The 20,090-nt window shown below is 36.8% G+C and overlaps 3 protein-coding genes, 2 non-coding genes and 1 pseudogene across 6 annotated transcripts; all 6 read right to left on the minus strand.

The window, feature by feature from the left end:
- Nucleotides 1-5,239: 5,239 nt before the first annotated feature.
- Nucleotides 5,240-8,339, minus strand: LOC141598882 (ureide permease 2-like). The gene is made up of 8 exons (XM_074418695.1): nt 8,098-8,339; nt 7,174-7,473; nt 6,928-7,066; nt 6,660-6,837; nt 6,533-6,576; nt 6,335-6,423; nt 5,821-6,195; nt 5,240-5,511 (listed from the first exon to the last, which is right to left on the minus strand). Exons 2-8 carry the CDS (start codon nt 7,408-7,410, stop codon nt 5,359-5,361), a joined length of 1,215 nt encoding a protein of 404 aa, XP_074274796.1. The 5' UTR covers nt 7,411-7,473; nt 8,098-8,339; the 3' UTR covers nt 5,240-5,358.
- A 1,047-nt stretch (nt 8,340-9,386) lies between these two features.
- Nucleotides 9,387-9,458, minus strand: TRNAP-AGG (transfer RNA proline (anticodon AGG)). The gene has a single exon. It is a non-coding gene; the product is annotated as a tRNA-Pro (tRNA).
- Nucleotides 9,459-10,100: 642 nt separating this feature from the next.
- LOC141598884 (ureide permease 2-like) lies at nt 10,101-12,155 on the minus strand. 2 transcript variants are annotated; one of them, XM_074418698.1, is made up of 7 exons: nt 12,012-12,155; nt 11,817-11,867; nt 11,554-11,692; nt 11,291-11,465; nt 11,083-11,182; nt 10,612-10,974; nt 10,101-10,351 (listed from the first exon to the last, which is right to left on the minus strand). In XM_074418698.1, the coding sequence occupies exons 1-7, from the start codon at nt 12,051-12,053 to the stop codon at nt 10,196-10,198; spliced, it is 1,026 nt and encodes a 341-aa protein (XP_074274799.1). In that variant the 5' UTR covers nt 12,054-12,155; the 3' UTR covers nt 10,101-10,195. The 2 variants fall into 2 exon arrangements, with proteins under 2 accessions (XP_074274799.1, XP_074274798.1); XM_074418697.1 differs by having other exon boundaries at nt 11,817-12,155.
- Nucleotides 12,156-12,423: 268 nt separating this feature from the next.
- Nucleotides 12,424-16,180, minus strand: LOC141598883 (ureide permease 2-like). Its single transcript, XM_074418696.1, has 8 exons — nt 16,102-16,180; nt 14,908-15,173; nt 14,654-14,792; nt 14,399-14,573; nt 14,061-14,104; nt 13,591-13,691; nt 13,100-13,474; nt 12,424-12,969 (listed from the first exon to the last, which is right to left on the minus strand). Exons 2-8 carry the CDS (start codon nt 15,142-15,144, stop codon nt 12,814-12,816), a joined length of 1,227 nt encoding a protein of 408 aa, XP_074274797.1. The 5' UTR covers nt 15,145-15,173; nt 16,102-16,180; the 3' UTR covers nt 12,424-12,813.
- Nucleotides 16,181-16,809: 629 nt separating this feature from the next.
- On the minus strand, nt 16,810-18,586 carry LOC141602374 (ureide permease 2-like; annotated as a pseudogene).
- Nucleotides 18,587-19,463: 877 nt separating this feature from the next.
- Nucleotides 19,464-19,535, minus strand: TRNAP-AGG (transfer RNA proline (anticodon AGG)). Its single transcript has one exon. It is a non-coding gene; the product is annotated as a tRNA-Pro (tRNA).
- Nucleotides 19,536-20,090: the final 555 nt, after the last annotated feature.

Below are 20,090 nucleotides of genomic sequence, written 5' to 3' on the forward strand. Positions count from 1 at the left end.
TATGCTCCTTTTTGGCAATTTTCCTCCAACAAGGTTGTAATCTTCGGACTATAATGAAGCCCCTTCATCAACCGTTTCCTTGCAAACTCACGTCGCTCAACAAAGTATGCATTGACTCTAAAAAATATACACTTTATGAGTGCCGTTACGGGTAGAAAACGTGCTCCTTTAAGAACATTATTAAATGCCTCCGCCAAATTAGTAGTCAATATTCCATATCTATGTCCACCATCATGGCAAATTGACCACTTCTCTATTCTAATTTCAACAACATATTGTTGTGCCTCTCTATTCAACTCACCTAGGCGACGAAATCCTATGTCAAACTTCTTGTTTTGTAATTGCATTGCCGTTGACCCAAACATTTCTTTAACTGCAGTATTTCTAAATCTTGTATTAACATTTGAAGCCAAATGACGAATGCAAACCCTATGATAGGCATACGGCTCCTCCCACCCACTACCAACTTCACTCATTGCTTTCATAATCCCTTTGTGTCTATCGGAAATGACACACAACCCACTTCTTTTGGTAACAAATACTCTTATGCATGACATAAACCAAGGCCAACTATCGGTATTTTCGGCTTCAACAATAGCAAAAGCAACCGGGAAAATTTGATTATTAGCATCAATTGACATAGCTGTCAAAATTGTTCCCTTGAACTTTCCATATAAGTGGGTTCCATCAATGCTTAAAACTGGCCGACAATGTTCAAAGCCATCAATACATGGTTTAAATGCCCAAAAAACACGCTGAAATTTTTGCACATTTGGGTTAGTTGTTGGTGTTGTATAAAATTGAACAATAGTGCCAGGATTAGATTCTTTTAAGCCTTGCATGAAACGAGGTAGCAACTCATATGATTTATCCCAATCTCCAAATATTTCCTCAATTGCTCTTTGTTTTGCATTCCAAGCTTTGGTGTATGAAATTGTGTAACCATACTTATCTAAAATATAAGTAACAACAGAGTTTACTTTATATCCCCAATCTCCCTCAACAAGGTTACGAATCTCATGACTTATGAATGCTCGTTTCAAATTCATGTGGTCTTGAGGTACCATGTCACAAACACAAGACTCATCATGAGGACCTTTGTATGTCACAATGGTAAAAACTTCAGAATGAAAGTCTTTTTGTGTAGCCCTTAACCGCCAATTACATGGTGTAGGAATCCGGCCACATTTGAAGGTAATAGTATTAGGCTTGGATTCGGCAACTTTGAAAAATTGATTTGCTTTAACACAATATGATGTCACCTCATCGCTAAGTGAAGCTTTGTTTGGGAACACTTGTCCAACCGCAAACTCTTTCCCATGTTCATATCTTACCATATTTTCCCAAGTTTTTCGCCTATTCAATTCATCCTCATCTAATTGATCAATCTTATTAAACTCAACGATGGGAGCACTAGCAAAGACAAGATCATCATCACCATCTTCTTCATTTGCCAACAAATTCTCATCAAGTATTGCCAATTCCTCATCAATCTCATCACCTTGTAAGTTACCATAAAATTCCCCTTCATTTACGTAATTAGTTTCAAGTGAAACAAATTGAGCAACATCATCTAGCCTAATACTTGGTGTAGGAATGACAATTTGACTAGTAGAAACTTCTACAAATATGTCCATTGAAGGAGCATGTGAATGACGAATACTTGCCCATAACGCTTTAAAGGCTCCCTCATTATTAAGAGGAACAATTTTGAAACACCCGGCACTCGGAAATTTCATCATTACCTTCAATTGAGTACCCAAACTTTGAACACCGATTCCCTTATAAATCTCTTCAACTAATTCAAGATATGTCATCTTTGTACTAGCTAGAATAAAACATTGATTCCCTCCTCTATAGGTTACACATCCATTTTGCTCCAACACTTCTCCATCCCAATAACAAATAAGAGGAAAATCACAAATTTCCATTCTATAAAAAAATTTTGAACAAATTTAGTATAAATCAACTACCAATAACCTAATTTTCCTAAAATACATACCTAAACAACAATTAAAAATCAGAAATCGTTCATCCTACCTAATTTAATTAGGGTTTCGAAAATTTGGGGCTTTTTTTAAACTACCTTAAATTAACACATATAAGTTGTAGATATAGGTACAAAACAACATAATTACTAACAATGAAGACAAAATAAGCAAAATCTACATTCAAAAGATGAAAATAAATAAGTTAAAAGAATTAAATTACCTTGCTAATTAGGTAGAATGTATAATTTGAATAGCAAAAACCCAATATAATCTTTAGAATACGCCAGGAGATTCGCCGGAGATGAGTGTGAGGTGAAGAAATAAGAAGGGGAGTGAGGTTTTTTGTATCGCGTTTGGGGAGTTTGAGTAGCGGAGATGGTGAATGGTATGTGTTTTGTGGTAGAAAGTGACGGGAAAAACAAAGTTGTTAAAAAAAAAAAAGATTCTCTTTAAACACGCCATACGTATTGGCGGGTTTCTTTGAGAAGACACGCCATACGTAATGGCGGGTTCTCTTTCTTTCCAAAAACCCGACCCCTTTGGACTTGGGCTAGAAAATAAAGTCGCTTAAACCCGCCATTACGTATGGCGTGTTTTAGTCTTAAGACACGCCATTATGTATGGCGTGTTTCCTTTGCTTATGTTGTTCAGCTACTGACTTTGGTTAGAATTTTGGACTGCCTAAACACGCCATATGTAATGGCGTGTTCATTGAAGTAAACACGCCAATACGTATGGCGTGTTTAAGCCTCCTACAGGCTCGTCAAAAACGAGCCTACGTGGACACCATTTCGACAATTGTTTTCAAAACCGACCCAAAACGACAATTCTTTTATTTTTGAGCATTATTTCAAAAACGTTAGTGACTATCGTACGGAACAAAGCAAAAGTAGTTTGTCACTACTCACTAAAGTAAAAGTAAAAGCAAAAGCAAAAGCAAAAGCAAATGCAAATTTGTGAATTCCCTTTTGGCTAACATCATTTTATTATTAGCAAGCATTTTAAAGCATTTTCATGCTTCATCAGTGTTAGATGAAGATAAGTATAGTACTCTCTCGGCATAACTGCTTTCACCATATTTCTCTAATATATGTATTTTATTGAAATGGGGTAAACACAGTTGTGCGGAGCGAGTATAAAACATCAATTAGTTCAAGTGGTGTAAAATTATGATACTGGTTCTCACAACTTGAGTCGAATCTTGATAACATACAAGTTTTAGTCGATCTCATGATTTTACTAATTAAGTTAGCTAATATCTCCTAGAATTTACTCGTAATATCTAAGCATAGATAAACGACAACAAAATATCCGGCACAAACATGGACTAAAATAGGCGATTTTCACGAATTATTTAACGAAATGGATCGAATCTCAAATTAATTATCCAAAATGGGTCCACGTCATACCCGAATCTAGGTTCGTATCTAAGTCGCCATCTCGGTCAGCAATCAAGCCTAAAGTCGCCACCCCCCATGGCGTTTTGGTCTGATGGTCCTTCTTCCTGGAAACTTCCTTCTTTGTGCAAATATGACTTCGACACAAGTCGCCACCCGCCATGGCGACCTGACCCCTCACACTAGCTTCGTCAATACCAAGTCTACGAGGACTCATTTTTGACAATTAATTTAAGACTCGACCCATTTTGATAATTAATTAGAAAAAATCACCTATTTTTGAAAAAAATTCCAAACATGACTGACCATAACTAGGAACATAGAATTCATTGATTTAGATGAACAACAACAACAAGGTGACATTACATGAACAAAATCACACAACTTAAGACAACTACAAACAAACCAACTCAACCTCAATATCATTTCAGTCTCAATTATTTGTTTACCTTTTATATTTATTTTTAAGAAGTATTTTAATCAAGGTAAACAAATGACTGGACACAGGAAGTAACACAGTAGTCTACTTCTTGCGGAGGTCACGGAAGTAAGAAGAAGGATCCTTCTCAAAGTTGTTCCTAGAAATATTGACACCGGGTTGACCCGGAGCCCTCATCATCTTATCCTCCTCCCCCTCCTCATTTTCCGAACCCGACAACATAGACAAAACAGTCACAGCTGCACCCAAAGCTACACCCACTCCTACAAGTGTAGGTATCCCATACTTGGCCCATGTACTTCTCTTGTCCTCCGTCTTGTCCTCCATCTCTTACACTCAGCTCCTCTAACTCTTGATTATTTATTATTTAGTGTTTTTTGAGAAATGTTTGAGGGATTGAATGAATTATGAAGACATGAAACAAGGGTCTATTTATAAAGAGTATAGTTATTCTTAAGTGTTAAGTAATGTCTTAATTATTGGTTGGGGCCTAGTGGAGTTATTATTGGAGTAGTTAGTGGAGTCACTATTGGAAGTATTGCTTCAAAAGAAGCTCTTATTATCTCACATTGGTATAATTGGTGGGATTGTTAGAAGTGTTGGAATTCTATGCGGTTTTTGCATAATTTCCAAGTTTGATAGTTCAGTCTTCTATACTGATTGTCGCGGTTTTTCCACACGGATTACTCAGTCTTCTAAACTGATTATTGGCTTCTCCATGCTAATTGTGTAGTCTTCTATGGAACAAATTACAAGACATATTTAATACGCCTCTAGATCCTTCCTTCTATTCCTATAACAAAGCGTCTTGCTTGTGACGGATAATATCCGTCACAAGCTGAAGACCTCTCACAATAAAGTAAGTGGGTTGGCAAGTGGGAGGGAAAATGGAGCACCCGTGCATATTGCCACTTGTTGCCACTTGCATCTTGTGAGAGGGGCACTATCCGTCTTCAGCTTGTGACGGATAGTGCCCGTCTTCAATGAGATTTTGTGTTCCTATAAATACTCCATGTTTATGCCTTTTTCTACACAGAACATCCATTCTCTCTTATATTCTCTCAAAATATTTTTTGATATTTGGCAACGTTTTGCAAGTAGTCCTCATTCAGAGTCTTTGTCGCACACCTTAGACTCGGACGTCGCGTATCGAGCGGGGCAAATTCAACTTTAGGGCAGTGATGCTCATCACGCCACGACATAATCTCTCCTATATTCCGTGAGATTTACTATTCATTATTTTCGTACTAGTCATACCGCCTACAGTCACTAAGCTAGTGTATAGTTATTTATTTAACGGGTCAGTAAGACAGTTTGTTTATATAAAAAAAACTCATTTATTTTACACAAAAGGACTTTATGACATTACCATTTTGCCCCCGTTGGCCTAACGGAGAATCCTACCTCCGTCACTGTTGAAATTTGAGTATTTTGCATCCTATAATCAATAAATGCTTAAAACTATTTACATAATTTCCATATCAGAACAAATTGATGAATAGGTATGTAAACTATAAAGAGCAAATATACATTATTTCCTGTGACCTGAAGAGGCCATAAGGACTCCAACAGCAACCATGAACATCAACAGCATACTGATTAATAAAATGTATGTTCTTCGCGACGATTTTCTGTACTCTCCAAATATTACTACTGCCCAAAATGTGCTCACCAGTGGAAGTGCCTAATCAAACCATCCCAATTTCGACATTTTAGTATTTTACTCTATGATGGTTATAACCACAACAAAGAGCAAAAACACGTATATAACCATTGACCCGACAATGATTCAGTTTTAACCCAAAACCGCCCTAAAAGGGTAAAATATATGCAGATGCCTGATGGCTTAGTTGGTTAAGTCATGAGAAGTGGTACTCATGACCTGGGTTCAAACCCCGTCATCAGCATATCCACCCTTGTGGCTCCGTTACACCAAAAAATAAATAAAAAAATAGAAGGGTAAAATATAAGCATAGTGAAAAACCAGACAAACCTGAACAGCATCAGCTGCAGCATAACCAGCAGCCTGTCCTCCCATGAACTGAAGTCCATTTCCGAAACCACATAGAAATCCAGCCAGAAAAGCCCACCCTCTTCCATTAGAATCCTTCAAGTAAGCCGTAAATGATGACTTGGGCAAGTTCAGGATAGGGCGGTACAGAAAAACTATGTTCAGAATGATGGCAACCACAAAACAGCAGACTGAGAAGTAAAAAAATGCTGTGTAGACAACTAAATGAGGAACCCCTTTTTTCAGTAGGTGGAATTGGTCGTTCGTAGCTAGGTTGAATGCCGGAGAGAATAAGGAGAAACATACACCTGAAAAGAATGTTATGGCTAGCCCTAGCCAAATGCTCTTGCCAAAAACCTACAGCATCAGAATCGGAATTCTTATGAGAACTTACAGGCTATGTTAACAGTCTTAATTCATATGCTCGGAAAGTGTAAGTATTGAAGTAACATACTCAAGCAGCAAAATAAAGGAATTGAAATAAAAATTTATTTACCTTGATGGACCTCGTATTCTCGAGTTCTATAAGGAATTCTGCAGTCCCGAACCCTGCTTCTGCATTGATTTCTTTACCCTTTTCTGGATCTTTGGATTAAAGACGGTTACAGTTTAGAAAACATGCAGTTCTGAACTGTTGAGTAAACATGTAATCTTTTCAGAAAGGAGAGAGCATATATAGAGTTTTAGTACTAACCTTTTTTAAAGGACGTTTGAGCGATGTTTGAGACATCCTTAATCCTGTCATTAAGATTATGTTAGTTAGTTCGCTACAGAAGAACAAAAGAATGAATTATTCAATGTAGTTGAAGCAAGGTGAATACTCTACTGCGTTGTCTTCAAGCCCGTTTGAGAGATGTCTGAGCTTTTTTCTGTCATCGGAAGCATTAGATGAATGAACAGCAGAGCCTAGAATGACTGCTATCAGAAAACAACCAACACCCGGAAAAAGGACTGAAGCCTTGTTGATTTTGTCATCCAGAAAATAGTTTAATGTCGTGCCTATAATATCAACAGAAGCAAGTCGTATTCAAAATCCTCACATTTAAATGCTATACAAGAAAGTAAGAGTTCAGTACACAGCAAGGTTACCTATTACAACAGTAATGCTACAAGAAACCACCTCGACAACTGATAAACCGACTAAAGCCCACGCATACTGCGTGGATAGATTTCCGATACTAAGGAAAACTCCACCTGCCAATGCAAATAACACAGATGGCCAATTATCCTGCATTATGACAACAGAAATGCTGCATAAATTACCCTAACGCGTAAAATGGTCTGACCTATGACAGACTAGACAGCAATATGAACAAGACAGAAAGGATCATGGACCTGATAAAGCTGAGTGACGAAATTCGGCATATCAGGAGTACCATCTCCAATCTGACCAAGTGTGAAGGCTATAATCACAGCAGCAAGTAAATTGGTAATTGAGTAATCAAGATAAGTATGTTGAGGAAGACGGCCCCGTCTTTCGAGATAAGCCATAACAGCTGGCCATGTCCCTAAGAACATCAAGGATAACAGCATACATGCTATTGCTCCTCCTTTACTCTCCACCAAATACATGTCTAATTCACCACTCAATATTGAATTAACAATAAATGATGTTGTACTTGGTTCTTCAAACTCCTGATTATTACACAATCATCATCAAATTAGAAATTACATAATCATTTGTTTACTTTTGATTAAAATACTCGTAACAGACGTAAACAAATGATTGGGACGGATGGAGTATTAATTAAGATCTATCAATCATTTTGATACAAAGAATTCATTTTTTTTGTGAGGAATGAAAATTAAACATAATATGATGCATCAAATTTTAATTAAACAAAAAGGGTAATGAAAATCTACAAAAATAATTAAAATTGTATTAAAAATCAATTAATCAAGTTTAATCTAACTCACCATCTTGAGCAATACACAACACCACCAAAAAAAAGCAAAACCAAACAGTTAAAATTCCACTAAAATAATGAATTAAGCTGATCTTGCTGAAGACGATAATATCCGCTTCAATAGTAAAACGGATTCAAATACTACCACCTGATCATAATAAGACGAAGTTTTTGCTATTGCTTAGATAACTACCCTCATCATATATGATAACTATTTAGATCCGTTTTACCATTAAAACAGATATTGCAGTCTTAAACAAGATTTTGTATGATGAATTATAAAGCTTGTAAGTCACAACAACAACAAAAAAAACATTAAATAAACATCAATGAAATTATTGAAAATGCTTACCAAAAAGTGATGTAATAAGTTGAATGAATGACAAAAGAAACATTCAACTGAATCAGCTGATAACAATTAACAAATGATGTGATGTGACAGTTTGTTAACAAATTATACTCGTGTCAGGTTCTTTACGTTTTTATTCATTTGTAACAAATATTTTAATCAAACGTAAACAATCGAAGATGTATGTGTATGATGATGAACTGAAGTTGGTATGGGTCTATGGGAGCATGGGACAGAAAAGAGATAAGTGGAGGAGTCTGAAATGATTGGTTAATTAATGTTCCTAAAGTTAGGGAGTTTCGTTGACTTCATACCGTAGACTGTAGATAATAGCATGCTTAAATTGTTTATGTAAGTAGAAATTGTGGAAAAGATTCGATTTTGGAATATTTTAAATAGATTGGATTCTCTTTAATTCTGTAATTTATTCCCTGAATCTAAATTTCATTTTTTTTGGATTAAAATGTCGGAAGTATTAATGAGATTCTATATATCTATGTAATGTAATGACATCGATATGGAATGAATCTTTTTTAATGGATTGTTGGAAAATTCGGTATTGTTTTATAACGATAATAAAATTCGTAATCATTCTCTATATTTTTAATTGGGGTGCCCATAAATTCACGGTGGAAATATACTGGGACACGGATGTTCATGCATATGGACAAAGCAAGTTGGGCCCACTGCTGTGCAGCTTAAAGCTGATAAGGGCGCATTTAAGGGCAACTTTGTAATCTTCCGTGTCCAAGTACATATAGCCCGTGTATTTATAGCTACCCTTTTAATTGGCCTTCCTTAAGTTTGAAGATGAGTATATCGGTTTAAAGTGTAAAACATATTATCTCATATAGGTGAATGAGACAAGAGTTGCCATTCAATATGCGATTCTACTTTTTGTCTCATCTATCTATTTGACATGTTTTTTTATTTAAGACGAATATATACCGTACTATTTTGTTCCTTTGTGATAAAACTTAAGAGTATAAGATAAGTTATTTCCTTATATTTCGAATTGAAGGGCTAAGTCGAGTGATACGGAAATTATGGTATTATACATTAAAACATATGAATAATTTGACAAGATGGAAATTTTTTTTTAAAAAAATTCCAAACTAAGTTATTACTACTACCTAGTTTGGTTTGTTATAACTAATCTTAACCGAATTTATAGGATGCATCAAATCAAATTTTTATATTTAAAAAGTGAAATTAATTTATTATAATCCTCGAAAACTTCACCGCCTATTTCATCAAGCATAAAAGGAACAAAAAACAAAAGAAAAGAAAAAGGGGCATTCCGAGAATTGAACTCGGGACCTCTCGCACCCTAAGCGAGAATCATACCACTAGACCAAATGCCCTATTGATGTTAAACGGAAGGGTATTAAAATATATATACTTTATATTGTAACAGCAGTAGTTTACGGTTTACCCTAGAACTGCTAACATCACACTTCACAGTGACAGAAAATTCTGACGGGTTATTGTGACGGGAAAAGCAAATTTGTGACGAATTCAGCCGTCACAAATCCCATGTTTCTTTGTAGTGATGAAGTACCAGGAAGATTTTGATAAAATATGGCCCTTCTTTATTCGAGATCTTACAAAAGAAGAGCGCAAGCTAGTCCGATTCTGGCTAATAATAGATTAGGCATCTGTATTAGTAATTCTATCTACTTTCATGATATTTTATCAGCCACTTCTCCGAACCTTTACAATTGCGATATAAGGGATCCATTCAATCTACAGGAAGGATGGCTCTTGTGGGCTATAATTGGTATCATTGTTGTCAAAACTGAATCGGTAGAATCGTATCGTAGGATCTTAATATAGTTTTTTATTATTTGGTAAAAACATGCTTACTGACTTACTGTTACATTAATATTACATTATATTTTCTTGGTATAAGAGTGGAATCTGCAGGTTCTGCATCGACGACTACTGAACTTCTTCTGTTGTCACTGACAACTCCCTTCGACAAATCTGATTCTAACTCAGGACTGTCAGCAGTAAAAATTAGCACTAGCTGTAAAACTGTTGTCGACTTGCGAATGCAAGGTCTTAAACTGCAGTCATTGAAAACATTATCTACAACAGATTATGACTTTTTTTGCACTGCTGATGCCATGAGGATTCCGACTGCAGCAATGAACACCAGTAACGTGTTTGCAAGTAGTACGTAGGTTCTTCTTGAGGACTTCGTGTACTCTCTAAATATCACCACGCCCCAGAATGTGCTTACCAGTGGAAGTACCTGAAAACCACCCATATCGTATCAGCTGTCAGGAAAGACGCAAAATTCTGGTAGTAGACCGTTTCACTGTGAAACGCTCTTATTAATCATCTGTATTCATAGATGATGCATTTAACAGTGCGCTTTGTTTATTTTTTTTTTTTTTGGTGCGCTGCGCTTTGTTTATTGTTATTGTCGTACGAATACAAATAATAAAATAATAAAATCCTTGACAGGAAGAACAGCCCTCTCAAAAAGAATGATAAATGAATTTTGCAAACCTGAAGGGGACCGGCTGAAGCGTACCCTGCCATGAACTGAACCCCATTTCCAAATCCACAAAGGAAGCCTGCAAAAAGAGCCGAACCTCGTTCATTCCGGTCCCTAAGATAAGCTCTGAATGATGACTTTGGCAAGCCCATTATGGGGTGATACAGGAAGATGATATTTAAGATGAAAGCAACCAGAAACGCCGAGATTGAGTAGTAAAAGAATGCAGTATAATCAGCCAAATGAGGGATTCCTTTCTTCAAATAGTGAAACTGGTCATTTGTTGCCACATTGAACAGAGGAGAGAACAAGGAGAAACATAACCCGGCAAAAACAGTTATCGCCATTCCAATCCAGATATTCCGTCCAAAGACCTGAACAGAAGGAATTGTTTTTTTTTGTCAGTTAATAACTAAAATAAACTGAAGTTAGATAAGCAACATCACAAGTCAAAGTCGAATTATGAATTTGAATTGCTAGACCTTTATTGATCTGATTTCCTCGAGTTGAACTAGAAATAGCGCAGGCCCTGAATCTGATTCTGAAATGTTATTGATAGCAAAAGTTCCATCAGAATTGTTCCTGTAAAAGTTTGATTATCGCGGCATCATCATCGGTCTGCATCTAACCTAAATAAGACGAAGTGATATTTAGGTAGAAACGTAGTTAGAGCAAAGAGCGTATGTATACCCTGCCAATTCTTCAAGATCAGTTGATAAACTAATAAGCTTTGCTTTATTATCAGAAGCATTAGATTTGTGAACGGCTGCGCCTAAGAACGAAGCTATCAGGAAGCACCCAACTCCAGAGAAAAGGATTTCAGCTTTATTTATTCTGCCATCCAGAAAATAGTTCAATGTAGCTCCTGCCAATATGTCAAATAATAAAATATCAATTTCGACTCAAAAAACAACATGCGCGCTTGACAAAGTTTTTGTGCAAGCCGAACTCACCTATCACAACGGTAATACTAGCGCTCACAACTTCAACCACTGATATCCCTACTAAAGCCCAAGCATACTGTTTGGATAGATTCCCTACACTCAAAACAATGCCACCCGCCATTGCAAACAAGACGGAGGGCCAATTGTCCTGCGCAGCCAGTTAAGTGAACCATATTGATTAATTCCAAAACCCAGAAAAGATACTAAAAAAATATGCATTTAAACATCAATGTCTTGCAATTCAGTTCGGAAATAAAATGAGTTTCGAGTACCTGAGACAGTTGGGTGATGAAGTTGGGGGTGCCAGGTTTCGGATCCCCAATCTGCCCGAATGTGAGAGCAAATAAAACAGAAGTCAATAAATTAGCGATAGTGTAGTCAAGGTAACTATGTTGAGGAAGCCGACCACGCCTTTCTAAGGAGGCAAGAACAACAGGCCATAATCCCAAGAAGTATAGTGAAATCACCATGCATTTTACGGCATCTCCTTTGCTCTCTGCCAAATACATCCTAAGTTCACGTACCTTCCAAAATTCACCTGATAACGAGCTTCATTAGAACCAGTCAGTCTCCTGAGCCTCTGAGAGGCGGTCTCAAATTAATACTCCGTAATTCCAATTATTCCATAAAAAGTGAGAATATTTACTTACCTGTTTACCCTGCAGCAGAATAAATGTTTGATTTAAGGAAAAAAAATAATTGAAAAGTCAAGATATATAATGAGGAATTGTGAATGATTAAATACTCCATCATGCAATTTGCAGGGATCATGTGAAAATAAACTAGTTTAAGAATTAATCTTAGCTGTCTGTATAAGTTTGTTAGATCAACTTGACAATCTAACATGATTACTAGAATCATGCAAGACTTGGTTTGTTTCTTAATACAAAGTCAACATTTATTTCATGGAAAAAGGTGGTGTTTTATGAAAAAGCAGCATTCAGAGAATTGAACTCGGGACCTTTCCGCTGCACCCTAAGCGAGAATCATACCACTAGGACAAAAGTACTCTGTAAATAATATCAACTTTAAATATAACATGGCAAGTATTTCCTGTACAAAATCTAGCAACTTTTTCTTTGTATAAGAGTGGAATCTGCAGCTGCTACATTGACGATTACTGAACCTCTTCTGCTGTCAAGGACAATTCCCTTTGACAAATCTGATTCTAACTCAGCACTGTCAGCAGTAACAATTAGCACTAGTTGTAAAACTGTTGTCGACTTGTGAATGCACAATCGTATCATTGAACACATTATCTACAATGGATTATGACTTTCTTTGCCCTGCTGATGCCATAAGGATTCCGACTGCAGCAATGAACATCAGTAACATGTTTGCAAGTAGTATGTATGTTTTTCTTGAGGACTTCCTGTACTCTCCGAACATCACCACTCCCCAGAATGTGCTTACCAGTGGAAGTGCCTGAAAACCACCCATAGCGTACCAGCTATCAAGAACTACACAAATTCTGATAGTAGATCATCTCACAGTGAAAAAGATAAGCCTATAGTAAGTTAGTAATGCAGAACTGCAGAAGTGATTTTTCACTGACCTGGACAGCATCGGCTGCAGCGTATCCAGCAGCCTGACCACCCATGAACTGAAGCCCATTACCAAATCCACAGAGTAAGCCTGCAAAAAGAGCCCAACCTCGTCCATTCCAGTCCCCAAGATAAGCTCTGAATGATGACTTTGGCAAGCCCATTATGGGGTGATATAGGAAGTTGATATTTAAGATCAAAGCAACCACAAATGCCGAGATTGAGAAGTAAAAGAATGCAGTATAAACAACCAAATGAGGGATTCCTTTCTTCAAATGGTGAAACTGGTCATTTGTAGCCACATTGAACAGAGGAGAGAAGAAGGAGAAACATAATCCGGCAAATACAGTTATCGCCATTCCAATCCAGATATTCCGTCCAAAGACCTGAATGGAATTGTAGTTTTTGCCGGTCAGTAACTAAAAATTGTCTAAAACAAACTGATGAAGTTAAGTGAGAAAATCACAAGTCAAATTCCAATTATGAATTTGGACTTCTAGACCTTTATTGATCTTCTGTCCTCAAGTTGAACTAGAAATTTTGCAGTCCCGAAACCTGATTCCCCCTCCGTGTCTTTTGCGTTTTCAATGTCCATTGATCCTACTGTAAAATGAGACATGCAGAAAGAGAAACTGAGTCAAGTTGAGGAATCCCTCTGCTAGAACAACAAATTACCCCAGTGCCTCAAGGTCTACCGTAAATGGCAGGGTAAGAAGGGTCATACGTATTATGTACGCACTCTTTCCCTAGGTTAGTAACATAAACAGGCTATTTCCGCAAAACATGTACTGAAAAGTGAAAACTGCATTGAAATTTACATGAAATCATTCACAATAAAAAGAAGCTTAATCTCTTTAGTGAGTAATTTTGCTTTATTCCACTGCAATCTTAGGTTCCATTGGAAATGGGAACAAAAGTCCTCCGCATATGACTTTATCGTAACTAACTGAAGTCTGAAGGTATCAGAAACACCTTTCTTAGCAGAAATTCCATCAGAGTCTGAGATGTCATTGTTCCTGTAAAAGTTTGATTGTCGAGGCATCATCAGTCTGCATGTAATCTAATGGTACTCAGTATAATATGACGAAAAAAGAGCAAGCACACTATCTTAAAGCTTTCAAGTCCTTTCTAACAGAATACTGTTCTTTATTAGTCGAAATTGAAAATCAAGATTATTAACTTCACTGGAAAGATTTCGGAGAAACCATAACTTTTACGGAGTATTATTCTGCCTCCGAATTCAAATTTCGCCTAATCTCTAACCGAAGTGATCATTAGATAGAAACTTAGTTAGAGCAAAGAGCGTATACCCTGTCACTTCTTCAACATCAGTTGATAAACTAATGAGCTTTGCTTTATTATCAGCTGCATTAGATTTGTGAACAGCCGCGCCTAAGAACACTGCTATCAGAAAGCATCCGACTCCAGAGAAAAGGATTTCAGCTTTATTTATTCTGTCATCCAGAAAATAGTTCAGTGTGGTTCCTGCCAATATGTCAAAGTATCAATGTCGACTCAAAAAAAACGACATCCTTGACAAAGTTTTGCATGCAAGCAAAACTCACCTATCACAACGGTAATACTAGCAGTCACAACTTCAACTACTGATAGCCCTACTAAAGCCCAAGCATACTGTGTGGATAGATTCCCTACACTCAAAACAATGCCACCCGCCATTGCAAACAAAACGGAGGGCAAATTGTCCTGTGCAGCCAGTTAAGCGAACCATATTGATTAATTCCAAAACCCAGAAAAGATACTAAAATAATATGCATTTAAACCTTGCAATTTAGTTAGGAAATAAATGAGTTTCCGGTACCTGACACAGTTGGGTGATGAAGTTGGGCGTGCCAGGTTTCGGGTCCCCAATCTGGCCGAATGTAAGAGCAATTAAAACAGCAGCCAAGAGATTAGTGATAGTGTAATCAAGGTAACTATGTTGAGGAAGCCGGCCACGCCTTTCTAAGGAAGCAAGAACAGCAGGCCATGTTCCCAAGAAGAATAGTGAAAGCAGCATGCATATGATGGCCTCTCCTTTGCTCTCTACCAAATACATCCTAAGTTCCCGTACCTTCCGAAATTCACCTGATAATGGGTCATTAGAACCAGTCAATGTCCTGAGCCTCTGAGGGACGGTCCCAAAATAATACTCCCTCCATACCACACCAATGGTAACATTGACTTTTTCACACTTGTCGAGATACATTTTGCAACATGAATATCTTTAGTTACACATTATTAAAAATTATAAAAATTTGATATTCTTATAGCATTCATGACGATAAATCAAATAAGATCTCACATGACTATATTTTGTCTTATAGATTAAGAATAATATCGAAGATTCTCTACGACTCTGAATAGTGCCAAGATTCTCAATGTTACCATTGGTGTGGTATGGAGGGAGTACGTAATTCCGTATAATGTATGCAATAGCAATAACCCACTGCTGACTGAAATCAATACTAGTATATATATACTGTAGTATACTAGAAACCGAAAAAAAAAAGTGAATAAAAAACTACACATTACTCCATTATATAAGACTTTTCATGATAAGAGATCGACAGATCGTCTCACATGAGAATTAATGACTCGATAACAGGAGTCAGAATCATAATATTGTTATCATGAGACCGTCTCATTCGATAATTTGGGTAAATGGCATATCTTTCCAACAAAAAACCACAAGGTCAACCTCCTTTGAAGCTTTGATTACTCTCCTAATTTACAATTAACATAGAAGTTTACTACCCTAAATATGTAATACCAACCACCCCAGAAATATTTACTCAAATCCCAGATGCAGTAACAATAATACAACATTACCCCAATGCCTCATGCAAATTGTGTGATAAGGGGGGTCGGATGTACGAAGCGTTACCCTTGTGTTTGCAACACAAAAATGTCGTTTCTGAATGACCCAAGATGATTAATTGATTATAAAAATCATATCAGTAAAAATGAAAATACTGATATACATACAGTATAAAAAAAAGGTGGGAATACTTACCACTACCAATTTACCCTGCAGCAGATTGGATGAATGTTTGATTAAGCAAAAAAAAAACAAGAAATTGAAGATTTAGTGGAAATATATAATGGGGAATTGTGAATGATTAAATACTCCATACTGCAATTTGCAAGCTCATGTGAAATGAACTAGTTTAAGGATTAATATTAGCTGTCTTTATTTGTTAGAACAACAGACAGTCTGACATGATTCCTAGAATCATGCAAGACGTGGCTTGTTTCTTAGTACAAAGTCAACATTTATTTCAAAGAGGTATTCCGAGAATCGAACTGGGGACCTTTTCGCACCCTAAGCTAGAATCATACCACTAGAACAAAATTAACTAATATATCAACTTTAAATATAACATTGCAAATCATAATGCAATCAAATTAGCTCAACTCTGTAGGAAACTTGTAAAATTCCGAAAAATTCAAGAGTTTAAAGATGAATGCTACTATACATTTATTGATGTATAATTGCACCTGTTTTATAGAGTGGGAGGCTTTTCTATATCTGTATTCCTGTAAAAATGATAGCAAGTTTTTCTTTGTATAATGGTGGAAACAATAGCCGCTACATGCGACGACAGCTCAATCTCTTCTGTCACCACTGGTAATTTACCTTGACAAATCAGATTTTAACCCATCATTAAAAGAATTAGCACTTGTGAATGCACGGTCTTAAATCGTGGTCATTTATCTACAATGGATTATGATCACTTCCTGTGCCCTGATGATGCCAGGAGGATTCCAACTGCAACAATGAACATCAGTAACATGCTTGCAAGTAGAATGTATGTTGTTCTCGAGGATTCCAGAATGTTCTTACCAGTGGAAGAGCCTGAAAATTACTCCCATACAAGACGGGATAAAACCATTGCGTATCAAGAAACGCACAAATTCTGGTACCAGATTGTCTCACTGTGAATGCACGGTCTTTAGTGAATTTTCACTGACCTGAACGACATCCGCTGCAGCGTATCCAGCAGCCTGGCCTCCTATGAACTGAAGCCCATTACCAAATGCGCAGATTATGCCTGCCAAAAGAGCCCAACCTCGTCCATGCCAGTCGCTAAGATAGGCTCTGAATGTTGAATTTGGCAATCCCATTACAGGGTGATACAGGAAGATGATATTCAAGATCAAAGCAACCACAAACCCCGAGATTGAGAAGTAAAAGAATGCGGTATAAATAACTAAATGAGGGACTCCTTTCTTCAAATGGTGAACAAAATCCGGTAAAAACAGTTATCGGCATCCCAATCCAGATATTCCGGCCTAACACCTGAAAGGAATTATTAATTTTGACCGTTAATAACTAAGACAAACTGATGATGTTAGATAAGCAAAATCACAAGTCAAATTCCGTATATGAAATTGAACCACTAGACCTTTATTGATCTGTTATCCTCAACTTGAACTAGATATTCCGCAGTCCCAAAACCAGGTTCCCCCTCCGTGCCATTTGTCTGTTCTTCAGGATCAGTTGATAAACCAGTGAGCTTTTTTTTATCATCAGCAGCATTGGATTTGTGAACAGCCGCGCCTAAGAACACTGCTATCAGGAAGCACCCAACTCCCGGGAAAAGGATTGTAGCTTTATTTATCCTGCCATCCAGAAAATAATTCAATGTAGTTCCTGCCAATATGTCAAATTATCAATTTTGACTCAAAAAAACAACATGCTTGACGAAGTTTTCTGTGCAAGCAAAACTCACCTATCACAACGGCAATACTAGCGCACACAACTTGAACTACTGATAGCCCTACTAAAGCCCAAGCATACTGTGTGGATAGATTCACTACACTCAATACAATTCCACCTGCCATTGCAAACAAGACGGAGGGCCAATTGTCCTGTGCCAATAACCTTGAATATGTTAATACATTGTCATTCCGAATTAGGCACCAAAAAACCAACCTGACACGGTGACACCCAAAATTGATCCGAAATTACTCCAACCCAGACATGACAGATTAGAAAAATGAAATGAAATGACAAGAATAAAAACATGACCTGTAATGACCCGATCCTTAACTACTGGGGGCAAAATAATCCGACCCATCATGTATATGACATTACCCAATAATAATACACCCTTATCAGACCTGAACCTAAACCTGAACCTGAACCTGAAATGAAATGACCCGACCCAAAATGCATTAAACATCCAAAAGGACAACTATCAAGGGACAAGTTCTATGATGAGTTTCGGGTACCTGAGATAGTTGGGTGACGAAATTGGGCATGTCAGGTTTGGCACGGCCAATCTGGCCGAATGTAAGAGCAATTAAAACAGCAGTCAAGAAATTAGTGATAGTGTAATCGAGGTAAGTATGTTGCGGAAGCCGGCCACACATTTCTAAGTAGGTAATAAAAGCAGGCCATGTTCCCAAGAAGAATAAGGAAACCAGCATGCATCCTATAGCTCCTTCTTTGCTCTCTAACAAATACATCTTAATTTCACTTGTACCTTCCAAAATTCACCTCATAATGCAGCTGTAACATGACTAGTTAGTCTCCCAAAAGACGGTCTTGCGCACTAGAAACTAACATAAACAAAGGCGAAACATAAAGAGGTAATGTACCTATAATACGTATCCACTACCGCTTCTGTCTCAACAGATTTTTTTAATTAAAAACGTAAGGAATCAGATAAATAAAAAAAACCCTTAATCTAAACTATAGAAAGTCGCCCATTTGGGAAACAACCCAGAAAGTTTACTCTATTTCATTTGCAATATCATATCAGAAAATACACAGTTTCCCATAACATCTAATCCTTCCTTACCTCGCAACGTAAGTCATTGAGGCACGGGGGTAATGTTGTCGACTTGTCATTGTATATTGATATACACCACACTAGAAATACCGTAATCCTTGGACACGCCCCGAAATCCGGATTAGTCGGCCCAATGTGGTTCGGATTACCGGATGGTTTAGAACAAAAAAAAAAAAAAAGAAATTAGAAAACAAAAAGTGAGAATATTTACTTACCAGTTTACCATGCAGAAGATTGAATGAATGTATGATTAAGAAATAAAATAGAAAAATTAAGTATATACGAAATTAGTGGAAATATATTATGGGGAAGTGGGATTCCTTAAAAAATAAAACTGATTTATTCATCAAGCAATTGTAAAGAATGATTAACATAGTCTATTCAATTTGCAAACGCATGTAAAATTAAAACAAAATTAATTAATTTCTCAAAGAAAAAACTAAATAAATTAAGGAGATTTAATTAGGTGTGTTAATTATTTAGTTAGATTAATTAGGTGTGTTAATCATTTAGTTAGATCAACGGGCAGTGGCATAATTCCCAGAATCTTGTGAGAAGTGTGGGAAAAAAAAGAGAAGGGGCATTCCGAGAATTGAACTCGGGACCTCTCGCACCCTAAGCGAGAATCATACCACTAGACCAAATGCCCTTTTGATGATAAATTGAGAATAGGTTTATATTTATTTAGTGTTACAAGTAGACTTCTCAAGATAAAAGCAATACCATGAGTCATGGCCCCTAACTTAAATTAACTCGACTCGGTATGACCAAATCCGAATTTTTATTGTTACACAGTTACCATTATCCTTAATTTACTTGATTATTATAACATACTCGGACTAGAGCCGTAAACGAGCCAATGTGAGCTCAGACTCGGCTCGAAGTTTTGAGCACAAACTCGGGTTCGACTCTAAGCTCGTCGAGCTTAAAAAATTCAAGCTCGAGCTCAGTTCGAGTTTGAATGGAACTCATTTTGTCATTATTTTATTTTCACTTCCTCGCCCTTTGAATGTAACTAAATTAAACATTTTTAATAACCAAATAAGAATATAAAATACTTATAAAGGCCTAAATAATACTTTTATAAAACTTGTAAAAGCTCCTTGAAATTATTCTAAAAGAAATGAGCTTTATTATCTTCTTTTTTTCTCAAGGAGTATCCTTACCAAGTAAACCCGACAAAATTAACTCGACCCGAACGCGA

The sequence above is a fragment of the Silene latifolia genome, chromosome 9 (assembly GCF_048544455.1).
Source record: "Silene latifolia isolate original U9 population chromosome 9, ASM4854445v1, whole genome shotgun sequence".
Classification (NCBI taxonomy): Eukaryota; Viridiplantae; Streptophyta; class Magnoliopsida; order Caryophyllales; family Caryophyllaceae; genus Silene; species Silene latifolia.